The 21,473-nt window shown below is 43.7% G+C and overlaps 1 protein-coding gene across 1 annotated transcript in view; it reads right to left on the reverse strand.

Annotated features, from left to right (window-relative positions):
* Positions 1–21,473, reverse strand: part of atg7 (ATG7 autophagy related 7 homolog (S. cerevisiae)) — a 190,483-nt gene that overhangs the window by 117,918 nt on the left and 51,092 nt on the right. Inside the window, exon 12 of the mRNA XM_072472593.1 lies at positions 3,799–3,993. Coding sequence (XP_072328694.1) covers positions 3,799–3,993 — 195 coding nt within the window. The remainder of the gene's footprint in view (positions 1–3,798; positions 3,994–21,473) is intronic.

Below are 21,473 nucleotides of genomic sequence, written 5' to 3' on the forward strand. Positions count from 1 at the left end.
CATGTGAAAAACACCTGACCTATCTACCTAATCCCATTTACCAGCATTTGGTCCATAGCCTTGAATGTTATGACATCCCAAGTGCTCATCTAGGTACTTTTAAAGAATGGGAGGCAACCGGTCTCTACTGCCCTTCCATGCAGTCCATATCCTCTGGGTAAAAATGTTTTCCCTCACATCCCCTAAACTTCCTGCCCGTCACCTTAAACTTGTGTCCCCTCATGACTGACCCTCCAACTAAGGGGAACAGCTGCTCCCTATCCACCCTGTCCATGCCCTCATAAATCTTGTACATCTCAATCAGGTCACCCCCCCCCACAGTCTTCACTGCTCCAACAAAACCAACCCAAGGCTATCCAACCTCTCTTCATAACTTCCACCCTAGGCAACATCCTGGTGAATCTCCTCTGTACCCCCTCCAGTGCAATCACATCCTTTCTATAATTGCACACAGTACTCCAGCTGTGGCCTCATCAAAGTTCTATACAACTCCAACATGATCTCCCTGCTTTTGTAATCTATGCCTCAATTGATAAAGTCAAGTGTCCCAGATGCCTTTTTCACCACCTCATTAACCTGCCCTTCCACCTTCAGCGATCTATGGACAAGCACGCCACGGTCTCTTTATTCCTCAGAACGTCCGAGTATCATGCTGTTCATGGAATACTTCCAAGGTGTATCACCTCACACTTTTTAGGGTTAATTCCATCTGCCACTTATCTGGCCATCTGACCTTCCTATATCTTCCAGTAACCGAAGACACTCAACCTAACTGTTAACCACCGGCCAATCTTAGTGTCACCGTAAGCTTACCGATCCTACACCCCACATTGTCATTTCTGTTGTTTATATAAATGAATAATAGGGGCCCCAGCACAGATCCCTGTGGTACGCCACTGAACACTGGTTTCCAGTCACTAAAGCAGCCGTCTGTCATCACCCTCTGTCTTCTACAACTATGCCAATTTTGAATCCGGCTTATCAAATCACCCTGAAACCCATGTGCATTGCCTTCTTTACAAGTCTCTCATGTGGGACCTTGTCAAAGGCTTTGCTGAAATCCATGTAAACCATATCAACTGCACCACCCTCATCTACATATCTGGTTACCTCCTCCAAAAATTCAATCATATTTGCTAGGCATGACCCCCCTCTGACAAAGCCATGCTGACCATCCCTGATCAAACCTTGCCTCTCCAAGTGGAGATAGATTCTCTCCTTCAGAATTTTCTCCATTAGTTTCCCAATCACTGACCTGAGACTCACTGGTCTTTAGTTCCCTATTCAACCCTTCTTAAAACAGTGGAACTACATGTTTTCCAGTCCTCTGGCACCTGCCCCGTGGCCAGAGGGGAATTAAAAATTTGGTTGAGAGCCCCTGCAATCGTCTCCCTGGCCTCCCACAGCACCCTGAACACAATTCATCTGGACCTGGATATGTGTCCACTTTAAAGCCTGCCAACACCTCCAATATATTATAACTTCCTATGTAAATTTGCTCAAGAACCTTGCAGTCTCTCCAAGTGTCACTTGATAGTACTATTAATGAACCCTTCAACACTTTACTGATGATTGAGAATAGACCGGTGCGGTGGTTATTGTCCGGTTGGATTTTTCCTGCTGTGTGTGTATACAGGATATACCTGGGCAAACTTTCACATTTCTGGGTAGGTGCCAATGTTGTAGCTGTACTGAAACAGCTTAGCTAGGGGTGCGGCAAGCTCTGGAGCAGGTTCTCAGTACTCAGCCAGAATATTGTCCACGCCCATAGCCTTTGCAGTATCCAGTGACTTCAGCTGTTACTTAATATCACTTGGGGCAAATCGAATTGGCTGAAGACTGGCATCTGTGATGCTGGGGACCTCTGGAGGAGGCGGAGATGTATCATCCACTCGGCACTCTGGCTGAAGGTTGTAGCGAATGCTTCAGCCTTATCTTTCTGCATTGATATGCTGAGCTCCCCCATCATGGAGGATGCGGATATTTGTGGAACCTCCTCCCCCTGGAGTTATTTAATTGTCCATTACCATTCACGACTGGATGGAGCAGTACTACTGAGCATCGATCTGATCCATTGATTGTGGTATTGCTTAGCTCTGTCTATCATTTGCTGCTTATGCAGTCCGGCAATCAAGTAGCCCTGTGTTGCAGCTTTAGCAGGTTGACATCTTATTTTCCGGTATGCCTGATACTGCTCCTGGCATGTCGTCCTGAACATTTCGTTGAACCAGGGTTGATCCCCTGGTTTAGTGGCAATGGTAGAGTAGGGGATATGCCAGACCATGAGTTTACAGATTGCGGTTGAGTACAATTATTCTGCTGTTGCTCATGGCGCACTGACCCTCACGATTGCCCAGTTTGGAGTTGCTAGATCTGTTCTAGTTCTATCTCAATTAGCACAGTGACACACAACACGATGGAGGGCATCCATAATGTGAAGACAGGACTTCTACTGATACTGCCATGGACGAGATGCATCAGATGTCAAGATGGTGATGGTGAAGTCTAGGACATTGTCTGTAAAGTATGATTCTGTGAGTATGACTATGTTGGTCTGTTGCTGGACTAGTTTGTGAAATAATTCTCTCAGTTTTGGCACAGGCCTCCAGGTGTTAGCAAGGACTTTGCAGGGTTGACAGGGCTGAGTGTGCTGTTGTTTCTGGTGCTGAGGTCAATGCCGGATAGACCGTCCAGTTCCATTACTTTAATACTTTTTAGCGGTTTGAGTGACTTACTAGGCCAATTCAGAGGGCATTTAGCAGTCAACCACAATCCCGTGGGCCTGAAGTCACAAGTAGGCCAGACCAGGTAAGGAGGGCAGATTTCCTTTCCTAAAAGGACATTAATGAACTGGATGAGTTTTTACTAGTCCAGCAACAATACCACAATGCCACTGCTTTCCCTTCACCATCAACTCCCTTGAGGCCACCACTGTCCGTAAATCAATCTGAACAGAACACTTTTGGGGACAACAGGAGAGAGGCTGGTTACCCGGTAACGAGTGCCTCACATTTCAACCCCTCAAAATCCTATTCACCACCTGTAAGGTCCACGTCAGGAATGAAAGGGAATGCTCACCATCTGCCTGGAGGGATGCAGCACCAACAGCAGTCATGGTTTGACATCCAGGTCAGGGCAGCTCACACGGTCGGTGTTTCTTGCCACTGGAGTCATGATACAGTTGCAGCACTATGGCAACAATAATGCACGATCTACAAAGTGCAGTGCAGCTACTCACCCAGGTTACTTCAACAGCAGCTTCCCTCCCATGGCTTCTACCACCAAGAAACACAAGCGCAACAATGTCATGGGAACACTATCATAGCTCAAAGTTCTTTTCCAAGTTGCGCACCGTACATATAAGTGGCTCCTGCTCAAAAATGCGTGTCAAACCTTGCGAGGAGAGAATAAAAAGCTTGGCTCCGACACCATTCCCACAATGGAACGGCCTGACAATGGTAACTAATTTCAGTCAAGCATGAAGCCTTGCGTGAGGTAGTGAAAAACTGCGGGACCATGCCCCGTGTCAGTCAGCAACTTCAGCATAAATGGAACAGGGGAAACACAGGATTTAAGTGGGTGGTATTTTTGTGACAGCTGGGTATATTTTTTTAATTTTTAAGTTTGCAAATGAAAGCAGAAAACTGGCCAGTTAAAATAGCAATCTGCCCAATGTCAAAAGACTTATCTCCAATCTTTCATTACTGCTTCTTTCACCGTCAGCAGAACTCGTCACCGAGCCACTGCTCAGAGACAAGCAATTGAGTCGCAAACAATATTGTACCCAGGAAGTGTTACCTTTCGCTGACTGGCTGCAATGACTGTGGGAAGCCAGCGGCTCTCACGAGTATCCATCAGTAGGAAGATTACATCATGTGCGCAAATGAGCTTCTCCAGTTGTTCAACGTCTTTCTGAGCCTGTTGCATTGTCACCGCGGAAAAATCCACCGGATGACCTGGCATGGGTATGCTGAGGTTAAATCCTTCCACCTTCTGTAATGGGGAAAAGTTAGTCGTAAGTCAACTTTGCAAAGAAGGTGCAGCTTTGTATTATTTTGAATTATGATACCAGTAAATTGCCCTTGGTATCACTTTCGGAAGGCGATGAATGTAAGCTTTCGACATGTAAGATGGCAATGAGTTGGGAAAGAGACTTCAGAGACTAACTCCACAAAGCTACATTTTTCCCAGAGTCTACAACCATCATCAGCTGACACGGGGAAATTGAATAGAAAATTTGATTCTTGATACAACAATGTGTGACGATAAATACTGATAACAGGATGGAAGGTTTCTGAACGCCAGGTCTGTGTTCATGGAAGGCTTTTAATAATAAGAACCATCCTGCATTTATATAGCAACATTCACATCCTCCAGATATCCTAACTTACCTATCTGATATCAATTAATAAGTTTTGAAGCGTTTTGCAGGCAAACATGGCGGCCAGTCACTACACATCTAGGTCTCACAACCAGCAATGAAATAAGTGGCTAGTGAATCTATTTTTGTAAATGTTGATTGAAGGATAATTTTAGACTATTGAGAGAAATTCTTCAACAGCATCGTGTGATCTACACGGGCCCTTTAACTCATGAGATATAGTGCTGGTCACACCCTTCAACATCCTAAAGCTAGTGGCCATTATTAATTAGTGAGCCCAGGTGCCAAGTACAGCAGACTACTGAGGTGCCAGCTTGGTCCACTGGTAGCACTCTTTTGCACCTGAGTCAGAAAGGAGGGGTTAAAGATCCACTGCGGGGTTGATACTTTGGTGTAATACTGAGATAAGTGCCGTCTTTCAGATGGGTCAGTAAACCTTGACTGTTCACAACTACCTGTTCTGGTACTTGTAAAACATTGTGGTACTGCAGTATTTGAGGAAAATAAAGGCGGTTCTTCTTGTTCTGACTAACATTGATATCGCAGTCAACACCTCAAAAATAGTAAGAAGTCTTACAACACCAGGTTAAAGTCCAACAGGTTTGTTTCAAATCACTAGCTTTCGGAGCACTGCCCCTTCCTCAGGTGAATGAAGAGGTATGTTCCAGAAACATATATATAGACAAAGTCAAAGATGCAAGACAATGCTTTGAATGCGAGCATTTGTAGGTAATTAAGTCCTTACAGTAATTAAGTAATTACCTGCAAATGCTCGCAGTCAAAGCATGGTCTTGCATCTTTGACTTTGTCTATATATATGTTTCTGGAACGTACATCTTCATTCACCTGAGGAAGGAGCAGTGCTCTGAAAGCTAGTGATTTGAAACAAACCTGTTGGACTTTAACCTGGTGTTGTAAGACTTCTTACTGTGCTCACCCCAGTCCAACGGCAGCATCGACACATCATGACCTCAAAAATAGTTCAAATCATCGTTTACCTCACCGCCGTCATGTTTGCCTACAGAACAACAGTGATGACACCTCAATTCTTCAGCTGTGCAGCACTACGGGACATCCTGAAGATGTGAACTGTGCTATATAAATGCAAGCCTGCACTCCAGCAAGCCTTTTGTTTGATTGTCATCAGTAAGCAGGAACCAGGGCCAACTCCCGTCCTCGATTCCCACCCCATTGCAATCCAGCTTGCTGACAGCAGTTTCGTCTATTGGCTGACAAGTTCTCTCATATCCAAATAAACTCAGCTCTTTAAAACACAGCATCAGTTTTATGAAAAACTACTTACGATCAGCTCATCACTTCATTAATTACTTGACAGCTTTCTTTGTATGGTAATATTTACAAGGAGCCTGCAACAGATCGGTACTTTAATATCCTGGAGAATTTGGAGCTATTGCACCAGCTGTACGACTATACTTTTACACTAAGTCACTACCTTATACAATTACAAAATAAAAAAATAGATAGAAAGCATGCAGGGCTGGATTCTTCGGCCGCGCCGGATGGGACGGGGACCATGTAAAAGGTCCGTTGACCTGGGATGGGAACTTCGGTCGGTGGGTGGGCACGGCCAGAGAACCCCACCCACAATCTCAAGTGCACAGGACAGCGTATTACCGTGCAACAAAATGCAATGTACCAGCCCAAGATTTTTTTCCAAAAGAAATTACGCAATATTTAATTTTTTCATTCCCTTCATCAGAGGAGAAACACCATTTTGGTCACTTTCCAAATTGCTCATGCATTGTTAGAGAAAGCAGAGCTCTCAGCCAGTGCTAAGGATCACAGGTCTGTATATAAAATTCCGGACAGATATGCAAGGTAGCAGAAGCTGCTCCTCACCAGGAACAGACACGAACGGGCACAAATGGTAACTGAACAAGCTGCTCCGTGAATAAATAATCCATCCAATTCACAATTCTCGTACATTTCCAGCCGCCTTTGTGCTATTAACTGAAGCGGTGGTTCGTTCATAAAGGAGAGGGGGGGAATCATTTAGGTATTCGTTTTGCAATGAATCATCATAATCAGCAGAACATAGGCAGCATTCAGAGAGAAACAGAATGAATTACATTTCAGGTATGCTCCAGCATCAGTATCAAAATCTGCCATTATACATTGCCAATCTATCAAAGTAAGGCTTGAGCACAGGACTCAGTCCGACTTCCTCTAATGCCAGGAGCAACAGATTTTTCAAATTGATCAAGTTGGGAATAGTAGTATTTTGGTATTCAGCTACCACTAATAATTACAGTCTGTGAAATACATTTCCTTGCTGCTTATGAACAAACGTCGCCCAATATACACTACAGCTACACAACTACCAGAGCAAATCATTATTCCTTTTCATTAGTTAGCTCCAGGCTTGAGATAATGAAATGAAATAAGGATTGCTTTTGCAATCTGAAACATCCTGATCATTAGCAACAATCCAATTTCAGAATACAGGAACGACCAACTGTTTTGTTTTACCGGCATGGCATTTTCTTTCTTGTTTAAAATGCCCAAAATGGATAAAGACAACGGGAGTGATTCTTCAGTTTCAAAGCGAAGAGCTCCCGCCAGCGGAGAATCAGGACCGTGTGCTGCTGGCTTTAGGAGCTTTGCAGAGGTGGGATTCGCAAACCTTTACTGTGCCAAATTACGCATAGCCGCAAGCCACCGGTCTCCTCGCACGTACCGGTCTCGGGCTGCCAATTTGAAGAGGCGCCTAGATCCCAGTGTCCAGAGACAGGCACCCGCCCCCCAACCAGGGGAATAATGGGTCACCGCCTAGCTACCCCCCCCACCATGCACGCATGAGGGTGGCCTGCTAGGTGCTTTCTGCAGTTAGAAAAGAGGGAGTGAAAGCACACAGCATTTTTGAAGTGGCTAGCGGCTGTCAATCAGAACGAGGATGTTTATAAACATTGTGATTAGGATCACTGGAGAGTACTTCAAATGCATTCAGCATGAAGGGAAAGATAAATAAACAAATCTCCTGCCTGCTGTGTTTTAACCATCAAGCTGTCAATCAAAAGTTAGTTAAATCACTGTGAAATTGAATGAATGGAAAACATTTCAAAGCTTTTCAAGTGTCGTGGGCTTTCTAGGAAGTCTCAGACACTTGGAAAAAGCCGCTGTTATAACCTGCCTGCTTACCATTGGCTGGGGACTAATGACAATCCCACAATCCTGTGGGAGTATGAGCACCCCCAATTGGGGGGGGGGGGGGGGGGGGAGAAATCATTAGCAGACTCCCCGTATAAATAAAGCTGGCCAGTTTGGAACCAGCAGGAAGGAGTAAGCAGCAAGCGAAGTTGCTGCTGCTGTATATACATGTTATTGTAAATAAATGTTATTTCTTTGTATCCTTGAAACTTGTGCTGGATTCTTTGTGGCCCTCACAAAAGCCGCAATTTAAAAAGTGTAGGGCTGAGAATTCGGAAGGAGGCTCACGAATCAGGGACGGGATTCTCTGATCCTGGGGCTAAGTGTTGACGCTGTCGTAACCGCCGGAGTGTTTTACGATGCCGCCATCTGGCCCCAAGGATCAGCGATCCTGCGACTCGAGGAAAGAACTTGGATCGTCATAGAACTGTCTGATATGCTCATCAGCTGTCAGGCAGAGCAGTTCAGAGTGGCCAGGCCATTTCAAAGTTTTAAAAAATAAATTTAGAGTACCCAGTTCATTTTTTTTCCAATTAAGGGGCAATTTAGCATGTTCAATCCACCTACCTTGCACCTCTTTGGGTTGTGGGGGCGAAACCCACGCAAACACAGGGAGAATGTTCAAACTCCACACGGACAGTGACCCAGAGCCAGGATCGAACCTGGGACCTCGGCGCCGTGAGGCTGCAGTGCTACCATTTCAAAGTTTAAACAGTACACAGACAAGGATGACAATTTTAAACAGAAGGCTGCCTGGGATCACCATGCCAAGTGTGATCTTCGGGTTGCCCAGGGCTAGGAGCGTCAGTCCAGACATAGGATCCCTATACCGGGGGAGTGCTCAGAGGTCAGCCCCTTACTCACAGAATGCGCCCACCCCTCCCTCTGCATCCTGGCAATGGTAGAGAGGCACATGAGCAATGGCATTTGCTCTCTGACCCCCCCGGAGGGTCCAACGTGCCAGGGCAGCACTTGTCAATACTTGCACCAACCCTGCTCAGTGGGGTTCAAGCTCCACGTGCGCAGGGTTGAGCCTAACACAGCAAAAGGGGTGCACAGAACGCACCCAACCAGAACTTGAATGAGTGGGTTCATTCCAGAGGTGGGGGAGCATAAGACCATAAGACTTAGGAACAGAATTAGGCCATTCAGCCCATTGGGTCTGTTCCACCATTCAATCGTGGCAGAAATGTTTCTCATCCCCATTCTCCTGCCTTCTCCCCATAACCCCCGATCCCCTTATTAATCAAGTATCAATCTATTTCTGTCTTAAAGACACTCAGTGACTTGGCCTCCACAGCCTTCTGCGGCAAAGGATTCCACAGATTCACCACCCTCTGGCTGAAGAAATTCCTCCTCATCTCAGTTTTGAAGGATCGTCCCTTTAGACTGAGGCTGTGCCTCAGTTTCTAGTTCCTCCTAGTCGTGGAAACATCCTCTCCACTTTCACTCTATCTAGGCCTTTCAGTATTCTGTAAGTTTGAATGAGATCCCCCCAGATCTTTCAAAACTCCATTGAGGAGAACACCAGAGTCCTCAACCACTCCGCATATGTCAAGTCCTTCATTCCTGGGATCTTTTCTGTGAACCTCCTCTGGACCCGCTCCAAGGCCAGCACATCCTTCCTTAGATACGGGGCCCAAAACTGCTCACGATATTCTAAATGGGGTCGGATTCCAAATGTTATACACCATCAACAGTACATCCCTACTCTTGTACTCCTCGCGACATGAATGCTAACAATGCATTTAGACAAACGTGAACAGTGCCAGAGAGGCCCGGCCAACCACACCCTCATGTTCTGGACGTGCTCTAGACTTATTGTTCTGGATGACCTTCTTTGAGGCAATGTCCAGGGTTGTGGAGAGTGAGGGTGGAACCATGCCCAAAAGTGGCGGTCTTCGAGGTGTCAGATCATTCAGAACTCTTCATGTGGAGGGAGGGGGGTCAGCGTCTAGCCTCCCTGATAGCCCACCGGAGAATCCTGCTTGGCTGGCGATGGGCAGCACCAACCAAGCCTGCAGATTGGCTGTCCGACCTGGTGGAATTTCTCGGGCTGGAAAAAATAAAATGTGTCATCCGGGGGTCGGAAGAAGGCTTCCACTGGGCGTAGGAGCCGTTCACCAAGTTGTTTCAAGACCTATATCACAGCCAGCAACCAGTAGAGTAAGTGGGGATGTGGGGGGAGGAGAAGAAGACACGAATGAGCCAGGGGACAAAGGACTCAAGGGACATGGGACAAAGCTGCAGTTGATTGGTTCGAGGGAAAACAGCAAGTCCAAACCAAACTGTAAATAGACACTGGTAAATAAGTGTTCCGGCCATAGTGAGGATTGTAACTATGTATGCTAACTAAAGCGGGGGGGGCGAGTCACGGCCATAGTGGGACGGAAGACACTTGCTTGTAAATATATGTGTTGGTTTCGGTTTTAACTTTCCTTTTTGGCGCCGTTTTGTAATTTGTAAGTTATGAATTGTTGAATATAAAATATGAAAATCCAATACAAACATTTCTAAAAAGTGCAGACATGCCGGAGCACATGGCCATAGATTTCTGTAACTCTTTTGAAGGTTTAGTCATGCGTGATCACTAGCCTTAAACAATTCACAGGCTTCTGGGGAAAACATTTTTTTTTTTAAGTTCCAATTTTTCAATTGGCAGCAAAAATGTACAACTGAAAAACTTCAAAGCATCACCTTTCTCATTAATAAAACACAGAAAGGATAAGACATGTGAAAGTACAAGTTTCAAATCACAATAGCTCGGATAATGATCGTGTAGGAACGTGTCTGAGAGCATTTCACAATAAAGAGTATCCGACTAAGGGGGAGCTGGTGTGGGGGGGGTGCCGGGAGGGGGAAGGGGGGCTGGCGTGAGAGGGGGAGCTGGCGTGGGAGGGGGAGCTGGACTTGGGTGGGTGACCTAGAGTGGTCAGTTGTGTTAGTATGATGGGTGGGTTAAAGTCAATTTAGGTACTGAAAGAGAAATAAGGAGATGGAAAGAAAGGCAAGATTGGCAAAGAAAGAAAAAAAAGATGCATAAAGGAAAATATATGTATTTTTAATTACATTTTTTTAATTTTCAACAACTATTTTGGGATATGCAGGAGTGAGATTGAACAGTTTAAATAATTCCCTTTCTGGGCCAAAGAAGTTAACTGGAATCACATTAACAATTATCACATCATTAATAAGGTGCTTACACTATTAAGTTCCAACCCAAACTTTGAGGTACGATCAATGGTCAATTTATTCAAGTTCTTAAAAGTAACAGAAGAGGGGCACCATTTTAATGAAGTAGTGGAACGACATAAATGAACCATAAATTCTGGAGATATGCAACTCGTGGCAAATCTCTTAATCCTCTGAATTTGCTGGCCAATTTGCAGATTAATAACAACATGTGCCGTTAGCAGGCTGTTATTTTTTTTTTCAGCAATACCCTGCTCATGACATTTCTGCTGTTGAGAAGGCAGACAATAATAAACATGCGTTCAATTAGCTGGTCTTTTGTTTGCTTTAGAGTGCTTGGTGAAGGTTCCATAGCCCAGAGAAACAACCCCACATCCCCCAATTAGGCACTTTACAGTCTTTTGGACTCAACATAGAATTCAACAACTTTAGACTGCATTTTCTCTTCCATCTTGACCCTTTTAAGAAAGAAATTGTTCCAATGTAACCCTCCCCTTCCCCACAGGGTTATGTCACTTGTTCTGCTGAAAGTTTTGCTTTCACTGAGCACTAATCTTTGTTCTCCTATTAACACATTGTTATCTTACCTTTATGCCACTCTCAGTACCTTTGTGAGTCCTTAACTCTGCCATTAACACTTCCTTTCTCTCATGCCTTAAACATCTTTGTTCAATCTCTCCTAGCTCAAGCCGATCATGATTATCTATTTTGCACCACCTGCTCCACCCACCCCCCTCTTTTCCAGTACAAAATACATCACATTTCTCCCGCTCTTCAGTTCTGAAGAAGAGCAGCACAATCAAAGAGCCCTTCCACCCGGCTTACTCACCTCTTCCAACTTCTTCCATTGGGCAGGAGTTCCAAAAGTCTGAGAACACCCACAAACAGATTCAAAAACAGCTTCTTCCTCGCTGTTACCACACTCCTAAATGACCCTCTTATGGACTGATCTGATTAACACTACACCCCTGTATGCTTCACCCGATGCCGGTGTTTATGTATTTACATTGTGGACCTTGTGTTGCCCTATCGTGTATTTTCTTTTTATTTTATTTTATTTCCTTTTTATGTACTAAATGATCTGTTTGAGCTGCTCGCAGAAAAATACTTTTCACTGTAACTCGGTACACGTGACAATAAATCCAATCCAATCCAATCCAATCCAAGAGTTGTACGGGCTCGGTTTCTCTCTCCACAGATGCTGCTAGACTGGAGTTCTTCCAGTATTTTCTGATTTTATTACATGTGAGACCCATGAAGAGATTAACCCGCGAGAATAGGAATTTAAATCGAGCTATTGAGGGAATGTTTTCAGAAATATTTAGGGAGACAATTTAAATTATTACCCAATGTAATGGGCCACCAAGCTTCAGCAATAAATGCAAGGTAGAGATTGCTGGGGATGTCCATATTCAAGAGTGCATGATCATAATAAATATATTTATGGTTGTATATCAGCAGGAGATTTAATTGCCTTTGCTTCTTTCCCAGCCCATCATGTTTTCGTCCTCTGTAAGGTTCTCACACAATTTACAATCTGGTGTAAGTATATGCGTCCAATTCATTTTCACATTGGGTGCTGGACTCAAGTGAGGGCAAGAAAAAGTCGAGAAAGTGGTGAGTAATGGACTGACAACTCAATGCATTTGAGGCCATAGGGGGCAAGGGATTGGCAGCATTTATAGCACAGGGGTGTTGGTGGTGGTGATGTGCGGGGGTGGTAGTGTTGGGGGGGCTGGGGGAGGCTCCACTCAAAAAGGGCTGGTTTCTTTGTACTTGTGTGAACTGACCACTGGACCCTACGATCACTTGAGGGGTCAGGGCTGCCTGCAGACCAGAAGAGTCCCAATGGAGAGAGGAGAAATGTTAAATCTAGTAGCATTGGTGGAACTGACTTCAGCTGAGGGGTCCGATTGGTACTGGGCAGGGTGACTAGAGTCCATCAGGACCCAGGAGGGTGACTGGGGTCTGCCTATGTTGTGCCTTTGTGTCCTTCTCCCCTACCCCCAAAGTACCTCCACTTTTGGGCTATTCCACAAGCAGGAACACTGCTTTAACAAAGACAGTAGTTTGCACAGGCCCAGAATTTTTTTAAGCAGCGGAAGTTTCCAAAATAAAAATCAAGCTGTGCAAACTCTTGATTTTCCACTGGTGAAACGAGATTGTAAGATTCTGCCAGGCGTCAAATGGCAGTCTGCTAATTGTCACAGGTTGAAAAGGAACAGGCTGGAATCGGAGTTCAAGCATACTCTGTGTCTGGGAAACATCAGTAGGAGAGTCTAGGAAAATAGTGCAAACTCTGGAAATAGACGAGGACTTAATCTTCAGGCCCAAGAGAAAAGGCCAAGAGCATATGGGAGAAACCTGTTGCCAGTATTCAAAGCTTGCCACTAAAGTTGGTGCCCTGAGATTTATTTATACGTTTACTGTGCTATATAAATTAAACTTTTATCGATATATTTGAGCATACAAATGGTCATTGAAAGTGCTGGGCATATTTTTTACTGTGGCAATTGATTCTGCATGGAAATGTAAACCAGTTCACCTCCATTGACTTTCAGCTATGGTTCCTCAAAAGCCTTTGAGATTTCTTAAGAAATATTATCAAGGAAATAAGAAAAGTAATACTATTTAATTATTAATCCAATTTTTATGTACATTAGTCACACCAACTAAAATAATAACAAAACAGAACATCCGCATTATTCCAATTCACGATCAGTTGGTGAAAATGGAGGAAAAGTTAAAATCAGTGCTCTCGGACAATCTGACACTACAGGATCTTATAGAATGTAAAAGCTAAATATTATTATATGGCCACAAGGAAAACCTACTGCTGTTACTTGGCTGGATTTATGGTCGTGAGACTGAAGTTAACAGGATTTGGCAGCACATTCAGCAAGGATCCATTTGGATCAATGTTTTTCTGTAGAAACTATTTTTAAAGTGTTTGAAAACAAGGCGGTACAGAATCCAAGCATGGATAAACTGGACTGCAGCAAGTAAAATGCCCCCACCTCACCACTGTCTTGAAAATCAATTGCTGCTCACCAAAGTCAATCATTTTTCAGTACATGCATAAATAATTATGAAATGCTGCCACTAATAAGTAATGCAGTCTGGCCAGCTGGCTTGCAGTTATTTCCAAGATAAAAATCTATTATATCTCACTGTATAAATCAGTTTTAGTTGTACAAATATGAATTACTCTGCGCACTTTCAAATATCCCAAATGTTAAAAGTGGCACAATAAAAACACTACGCCCTAGTTATTGAATGATCAAATGTTAAAATGCCTCACAGCCCTGAACTTAATTCACTTAAAATGATAAGATTTTATCTACTTCCTTCAAATCCCTTGCCTTTCACGTTCCACATGACAATCAACCAAAACAACACAAGGAGATATTTTCCCAGGCCTCAGCATATACATACGCTGTAGTTGTTCATCATACGGTGCCAAAAACATGTTACCCAATTAGTTATGAACTTATTGAGCAATAAAGTAGCCTGCGAAAATCTGACTGATAATGTATCGCACAATTTTTGATGGGCTTCTTATTTTATCTGCACAACCACTAATTGCCTAAAGACGATTACATCTCTCACAAGGGAGGAAGGTCTAACTTTACCCGTTTAGGTGTCACGCTAAAATAAACCTCCTTTTCCAAACCAAACATTTTAAATTCAGCCTAAATAATTGTTAAAGATGCGTTGGTGAAAATTGTTGTGATGGAATGCACAGAGGTAGACATGCAGGTTAGCAATATGACCTTCATTGAACAGCTTGCCAATGAAAGGTTCGGTGTTGTCTTGTGTATTCCACTATGTTAACAAGACACAATTTAGTTACACAACATTCAAGGTCACACACAAGAAATAGGAGGAGTGGACCAGATGGCCTGTCGAGCCTGTTCTGCCATTCAGTACAATCATGGCTGATCTTTGGCTTCAGCTCAATTTACATTCTCGCTCCCGTCTGCATACGATAATGTATTAATTGAAAACCAAATTCTACATTATTCAATTCTGTTACATTTGGCCCTGGATTCACAGTATAGACTAATTTGAAATTGCATTGGGAGACACACAATAATGCCCATAGAACTGGTATAAAAGCAGCACAAAGGGGCGGAGAAATCACATCGATACAGCAAACTCACTCATCTGAAGTTGGGGGTCAAAGCAGATCATCAGGGAATACTGGAGGTTTTACCCTAAATCTGGCTGAGCTGTAGTCAACCGAGAGGCCCTTGGTGCTAAATTTGAGCGGGCACAATATAAACTCGCCCCAATCTCCACGTCAGCAATCCTCACAATTTGCATAAATATTCACCAAAACACTTTGGGAGAAAATCTGTTCGTGCATTTATGGCACCTGTAATTTGAGGAAATTAATCCCAAAATAAACTCTCTGGATGTGTTCTAAAAGTAGCCACGCTGTAACCCCGCTCCACAATGTAGAAAATCTCAAACATGTCAAGCCTAGTGGAGCTTCACTACTTGTCTGAGGTTTAACAACATACTGTGATTTTGCTCACAGTAATTCAGGGGACATGGCACGTGTCAGTTGAGCTTGCTGCAACAGCATCAGCACTGGGGTAAAAAAGAAAAACAGATGCAAGAAGCTGCAGCACCATCCCCAAGGAAAGCAAGAATAAGAGGCACGATCGTTACAGTACTACCTACTGACTTCAATGGAGTGGTGCCATCTCACAGTTACGCATTAATGCTAATGAACTGGGACTTTTACAGCATCACCCCTCAACTTAAATGTGTCAGATTTGGGACAATGCCCAAAACTCCACCAGGTCTTTTGTGCAAAAATGAATAATGGAAAAGCTCGTTAGTACCCAATGAATTTTACACTCCGTTGATGAGGAAATAACATGATTATGGGGGTGGAGTTGTAAAGGAGTTAGGTAAAACACAACTGGTACCAGGCATGCAATTAAAAAAGTTGAACGAAACACAATAGAATCCATTCCTGGGTCAATCAATACTTTTAAAACGTGGCTCTTACATGGTTGGTGCATCAATTGGGATTTTCGATTTCCTCCTTGGTCCCACTTCTAAGCTATGCAGATGGCATATGCTGCGTACTTGTAATGTAAAAGGGATTCTGTAAAGACTTGGACTTTTGACAACTTTACTCTATTAGACAGAAAAATAAGTACTTTCATTTATGGAGGGGTTCGAAGTTAACTCTCCTTATCCCCGTGACTCAAGTTTTCCATTTTAATTCACTCATTAGAATCTTATATGGTACGAGAATAGTTAATGAAGCAAGCAAGAACAATCCACAACCAAAAAGGCCACTTCCAAAGGTTCCAGCTGGCAGCTTGCACCGGCTGTGGCTGACTGCCAATGACGCCATTAACAAAGCTGTAATATAAATATAATCCACTGTCGATGGATTTAAAATATTAAATATCTCCAGCCACATGGAACACTTGTTCCCAAGACTTACTTTTTCCCCTTCCTTAGATCCTGTGCATCCCATTCTGAAGGGAAACTGTGACATGCGATCTGCACTTTAGGGCAATTGTGCCCTGCAGCCAATAATCGAGGTACCCGAGAACCGGCCGAGATTCCTCTTTCCTTTATGCTCATTACCCTCCCTTTGAAGAAGTTGTTAACTCCGTCTTGGTTACCGTCACTAGAATTTCAGTGGAGCGCAGTGGGAATAATAATAATCTTTCATTGTAGTGCAAGACTTGCCCATCTTCTCTACTATTTTGTGTGACGTGGACGATGCGGAGAAGGCCAGGATTTATTGTCCCTCCCTCCACTGCCCTTGAAAAGCTGCTGTTAAACTGCCTTCTTTACAACCGACAGGCAAAACGGAAAAGGAGCAGCCTGAATAGTGAAGGATGATGCAAGGCCATTGTGGACAAAAGATCTTGGCTCAGAAGATCAGGAAGTAGAATTAGAATGGGTGGAGATTCAGAATAGGAGGAATCGGAAAATGCTGATGGGAGCAGTTTATGGGGCCACCTATCACAGTGATAACACCAAACGAGAAATTAGTGGAGCTTGTAACAAAGGCAATGTTCTAATTGTGGGTGGTTTAAATCTTCTAAAGTTATGCAGAATTTAGACTTTGTGCCACTTGGTAAATACTAGAAAACAGGGGCAACTGCAACAAATGCAAAACAATTCCGGCACCACAACTTACTCCTCTTCCAACACCATTTAACCATTTTCTGAATTTGTTTTAATCGAGCCAACTGAATAGCACAAAAGAAATTCTAAGGAATCAACCAATCTGCACCAGAAAAGGTAGAGAAATAAGATGATCAAATTGGCTATTCGTCGACCTTGATGAAGATTTTACTCCAGCATAAATCAAACATAGAACATAGAACGATACAGCGCAGTACAGGCCCTTCGGCCCACGATGTTGCACCGACATGGGAAGTCAAAAAACAAAAGCCATCTAACCTACACTATGCCATTATCATCCATATGCTTATCCAATAAACTTTTAAATGCCCTCAATGTTGGCGAGTTCACTACTGTTGCAGGTAGAACATTCCACGGCCTCACCACTCTTTGCGTAAAGAACCTACCTCTGACCTCTGTCCTATATCTATTACCCCTCAGTTTAAGGCCATGTCCCCTCGTGCAGGCTATTTCTATCCGCGGGAGAAGGCTCTCACTGTCCACCCTATATAACCCTCTGATCATTTTGTATGCCTCTATTAAGTCTCCTCTTAACCTTCTTCTCTCTAACGAAAACAACCTCAAGTCCATCAGCCTTTCCTCATAAGATTTTCCCTCCATACCAGGCAACATCCTGGTAAATCTCCTCTGCACCCGTTCCAAAGCTTCCACGTCCTTCCTATAATGAGGTGACCAGAACTGTACGCAATACTCCAAATGCGGCCGTACCAGAGTTTTGTACAGCTGCAACATGACCTCATGACTCCGGAACTCAATCCCTCTACCAATAAAGGCCAATACTCCGTAGGCCTTCTTCACAACCCTATCAACCTGGGTGGCAACTTTCAGGGATCTATGTACATGGACACCGAGATCCCTCTGCTCATCCACACTTCCAAGAATTTTACCATTAGCCAAATATTCCGCATTCCTGTTATTCCTTCCAAAGTTAATCACCTCACACTTCTCTACATTAAACTCCATTTGCCACCTCTCAGCCCAGCTCTGCAGCTTATCTATGTCCCTCTGTAACCTGCAACATCCTTCCGCACTGTCGACAACACCACCGACTTTAGTGTCGTCTGCAAATTTACTCACCCACCCTTCTGCGCCTTCCTCTAGGTCATTGATAAAAATGACAAACAGCAACGGCCCCAGAACAGATCCTTGTGGTACTCCACTTGTGACTGTACTCCATTCTGAACATTTCCCATCAACCACCACCCTCTGTCTTCTTTCAGCTAGCCAATTTCTGATCCACATCTCTAAATCACCCTCAATCCCCAGCCTCTGTATTTTCTGCAATAGCCTACCGTGGGGAACCTTATCAAACGTTTTACTGAAATCCATATACACCACATCAACTGCTCTACCCTCAAACGTGTTGGATATTTTATGCAGGATGCTTCTAAAAGCTATCTCACGTAAACCTCTCCTCCTGAGTCATATACACAATCAGTGTTGCATTTAAATACAAAATGACATTTGAAAATTTCCCTCCACAAAACCAAAAGACATATTTTATGCCATTCTAAAAATATTTAAGCACAGTGTGCGCTGGTCCTTAAATGATGCTGCTGCTCATGCACCAGTAAAAACAACTACGGCGCTTGATGTGCGGCATGGTTCCAGCTGTAACATGGGAACAAAGGAGGAATAGGCAATTCAGCCCCTTGAACATGTTCCCATTTGACAATGGCTGATCGGTACCTCAACATAATTTGTGCCCGTTTGATCCCCATCTCTTGCTACCTTTACCGAACAGAAATCCCATTCATCGGTCTTGAAAATTTAAATTAGCCCAGTACCCATAGACCTTTGGAAGTATCCCGGATTTACACAATCCTTTATATGAAGAGTTTCCCGTTTCACTCCTAAAACGAAAACCTAGCTTTAACTTTAAGATTAAACTTTTTGCCGATCCCGAATTTCCTTGACTTGAGTGACTAGGCCATTTCAGATGGCAGTTAAAAGTGAACCACATTGCTGTGGGTCTGGAGGCACGTGTAGGCCAGACCAGATAAGGATGACAGATTTCCTTCCCTGAAGGACATTAATGAACCAGATGGGTTTTAACGTTAATCAGTATCAGTTTCATGGTCAGTATTATGGAGACTAGCTTTTAATTAAATTTAAATTCCACCAGCTGCCATTGTGGGGGCTGAACCCATGTCCCCAGACCATTAAAATGGGCCTGTGGATTATGATTCCAGTAACATTACCACCATGCCATTTCTCCCATTTATTTCTGTATTCCAATCCCCCATGAGGTAAAGGCCAAACTTAGGTAATTTTTAAGTTTGCAGGCTGCGAGTAGTAGAGTGCCACAAGAATCAGTGTTTGGGTAATAGCTATGTACAATCTATATCAGTGATGTAGACATAGAGAACAAGAGTAATGAATCTAGGTTTGCCAAGGATACAAAGCTAAGTGGGAATGTAAGCTGCGAGGGGAACACAGAGGCTACAGAGATATGGACTAGTTAAGTGAGTGGACAAGAAAGGTAGTAAATGGGGATGTTTGAGGCTCTACACTTTGATACAAGAACAGAAATGCACAATTTCTTTTTAAAAGGCATGAAACTTGTAAATGTTGCGAGAATCCCGACAGTGCAGGAGGCCATTTGGCCCATCAAGTCTGCACCGATTCTCTGAAAGACACTCTACCTAGGCCCACTCTCCCACCCTATCCCTGCACATGGCCAATCCACCTAACCTGCACATTTTGGACACGAAGGGGCAATTTAGCATGGTCTATCCACCTAACCTGCACATCTTTGGACTGTGGGAGGAAGCCGGAGCACCCAGAGGAAACCCACTCAGACACGGGGAGAATTTGCAAACTCCACACAGACAGTCACCCAAAGCCGGGATCAAGCGCTGGTCCCTGGCCCTGTGTGACAGCAGTGCTAACCACTCTGCCGCCACACTCAATAAATGGCTATGACACTACAATCAAACAACTTGGGTGTATTCATACAAGGAATACAGAAAGCTCGCATGCAGGTACAGCAAGTAATTAGGAGGGGAAATTACACAATGACCTTTATTACAAAGAGTTAAGGCCGATGATCAGGGGGGTCATACTGAATGGTGGGGCAGGTTTGAGGGGCAGTATGATCTATCCCTGTTCTAATTCTTATGTTCATTCTCAGACTGGTAGCTGTGAAATCCTAACAGTTGCAACATGTTACTAGGATCAGAAATCATACAAAGAATTGCAAATATTGAAAAACAAAAGCTGCAGGTCAACCAAGGTGTGGACAACACACGGTCAATTAATGCTTTAGGCACCACATATTTTGATTATGGGTTGTGAAGAGAACTTGTCACAATATGCCAACACCCTCTGCTGGCTGAAATGAAGAACTACAATAGTGCAGCATTGAATAGACCTAATGAAATGAAATGAAAATCGCTTATTGTCACGAGTAGGCTTCAATGAAGTTACTGTGAAAAGCCCCTAGTCGCCACATTCCGGCGCCTGTTCGGGGAGGCTGGTACAGGAATTGAACCGTGCTGCTGGCCTGCTTGGTCTGCTTTCAAAGCCAGCGATTTAGCCCAGTGTGCTAAACTAGCCCCAGGTATTTTTCATTAATGACATAAAAGGTAAAGCCACGGACATTTAAATGGATGCATCATCAACCTGGCACTGGTACCTTCAGAGAGCACAGAGAAGTTATACTAATAACACTTGTTACAATCCGGTTAGGGACCAGTAATATTTGATTTAAAGTAGTGAAAATTTGAAATCCCAGGTATTTATGAAGAGAATAAAGTCACAAGATTTCATGGTGTCGAACAAGTAGAAGAAACTTTGGTATACAAGAGTCAACAAAACAAAGTCATTACTATCTATCTTATACTCTTTGTTAAAGAAAAGGCAACACAGGTCAATATGAATTAATAGGTAAATCACGGTTGAACACACCACAATACTCAAGATGCTCAACATCATCCAGGACAAAACAGCCCGCTTGGTTGGCACCCCTTCCACAAACATTCACATCCTCCATCAATGACTCACAGTGGCAGCAGTGTACACCACCTACAAGATGCACTACAGGAACTCACCAAGGCTCCTTGGTAACACCTTCCAAACCCACAACCTCTACCATCTAGAAGGACAAGGGCTCCCAAAACCTGGGAACACCACTACGTGGACATACCACCTCCAAGCCACTCACCATTCCAACTTGGAAAAATGTCACCATTCCTTCACTGTTGCTGGGTTAAAATCATGGAATTCCCTCCCGAGCAGTATTGTGGATGTACCTAAACCTTGCTCCTTAAGGGCAATGTGGGATGGGCAAATGCTGGCCTAGCCAACGAAGCCCACATCCCATAAATGAATTTTCAAAAATTGCACATTAAATGGCAGATAGAAATCAAAACAAATTCTACCAGTTTTCCCAACAATTCACCCTGATGTCAGACATCACTGAGAATCACAATACTAAAATCTCTGGCTTTGTGTGGCATTTTAGTTCCCCTTTTTAGAGGATATAGTCTCTGATTTCCCTCCTACGTCCCTCAAACTCCATCTGCCTCAACAACTGCTCACTTTT

Source organism: Scyliorhinus torazame, chromosome 13 (assembly GCF_047496885.1).
Source record: "Scyliorhinus torazame isolate Kashiwa2021f chromosome 13, sScyTor2.1, whole genome shotgun sequence".
Classification (NCBI taxonomy): Eukaryota; Metazoa; Chordata; class Chondrichthyes; order Carcharhiniformes; family Scyliorhinidae; genus Scyliorhinus; species Scyliorhinus torazame.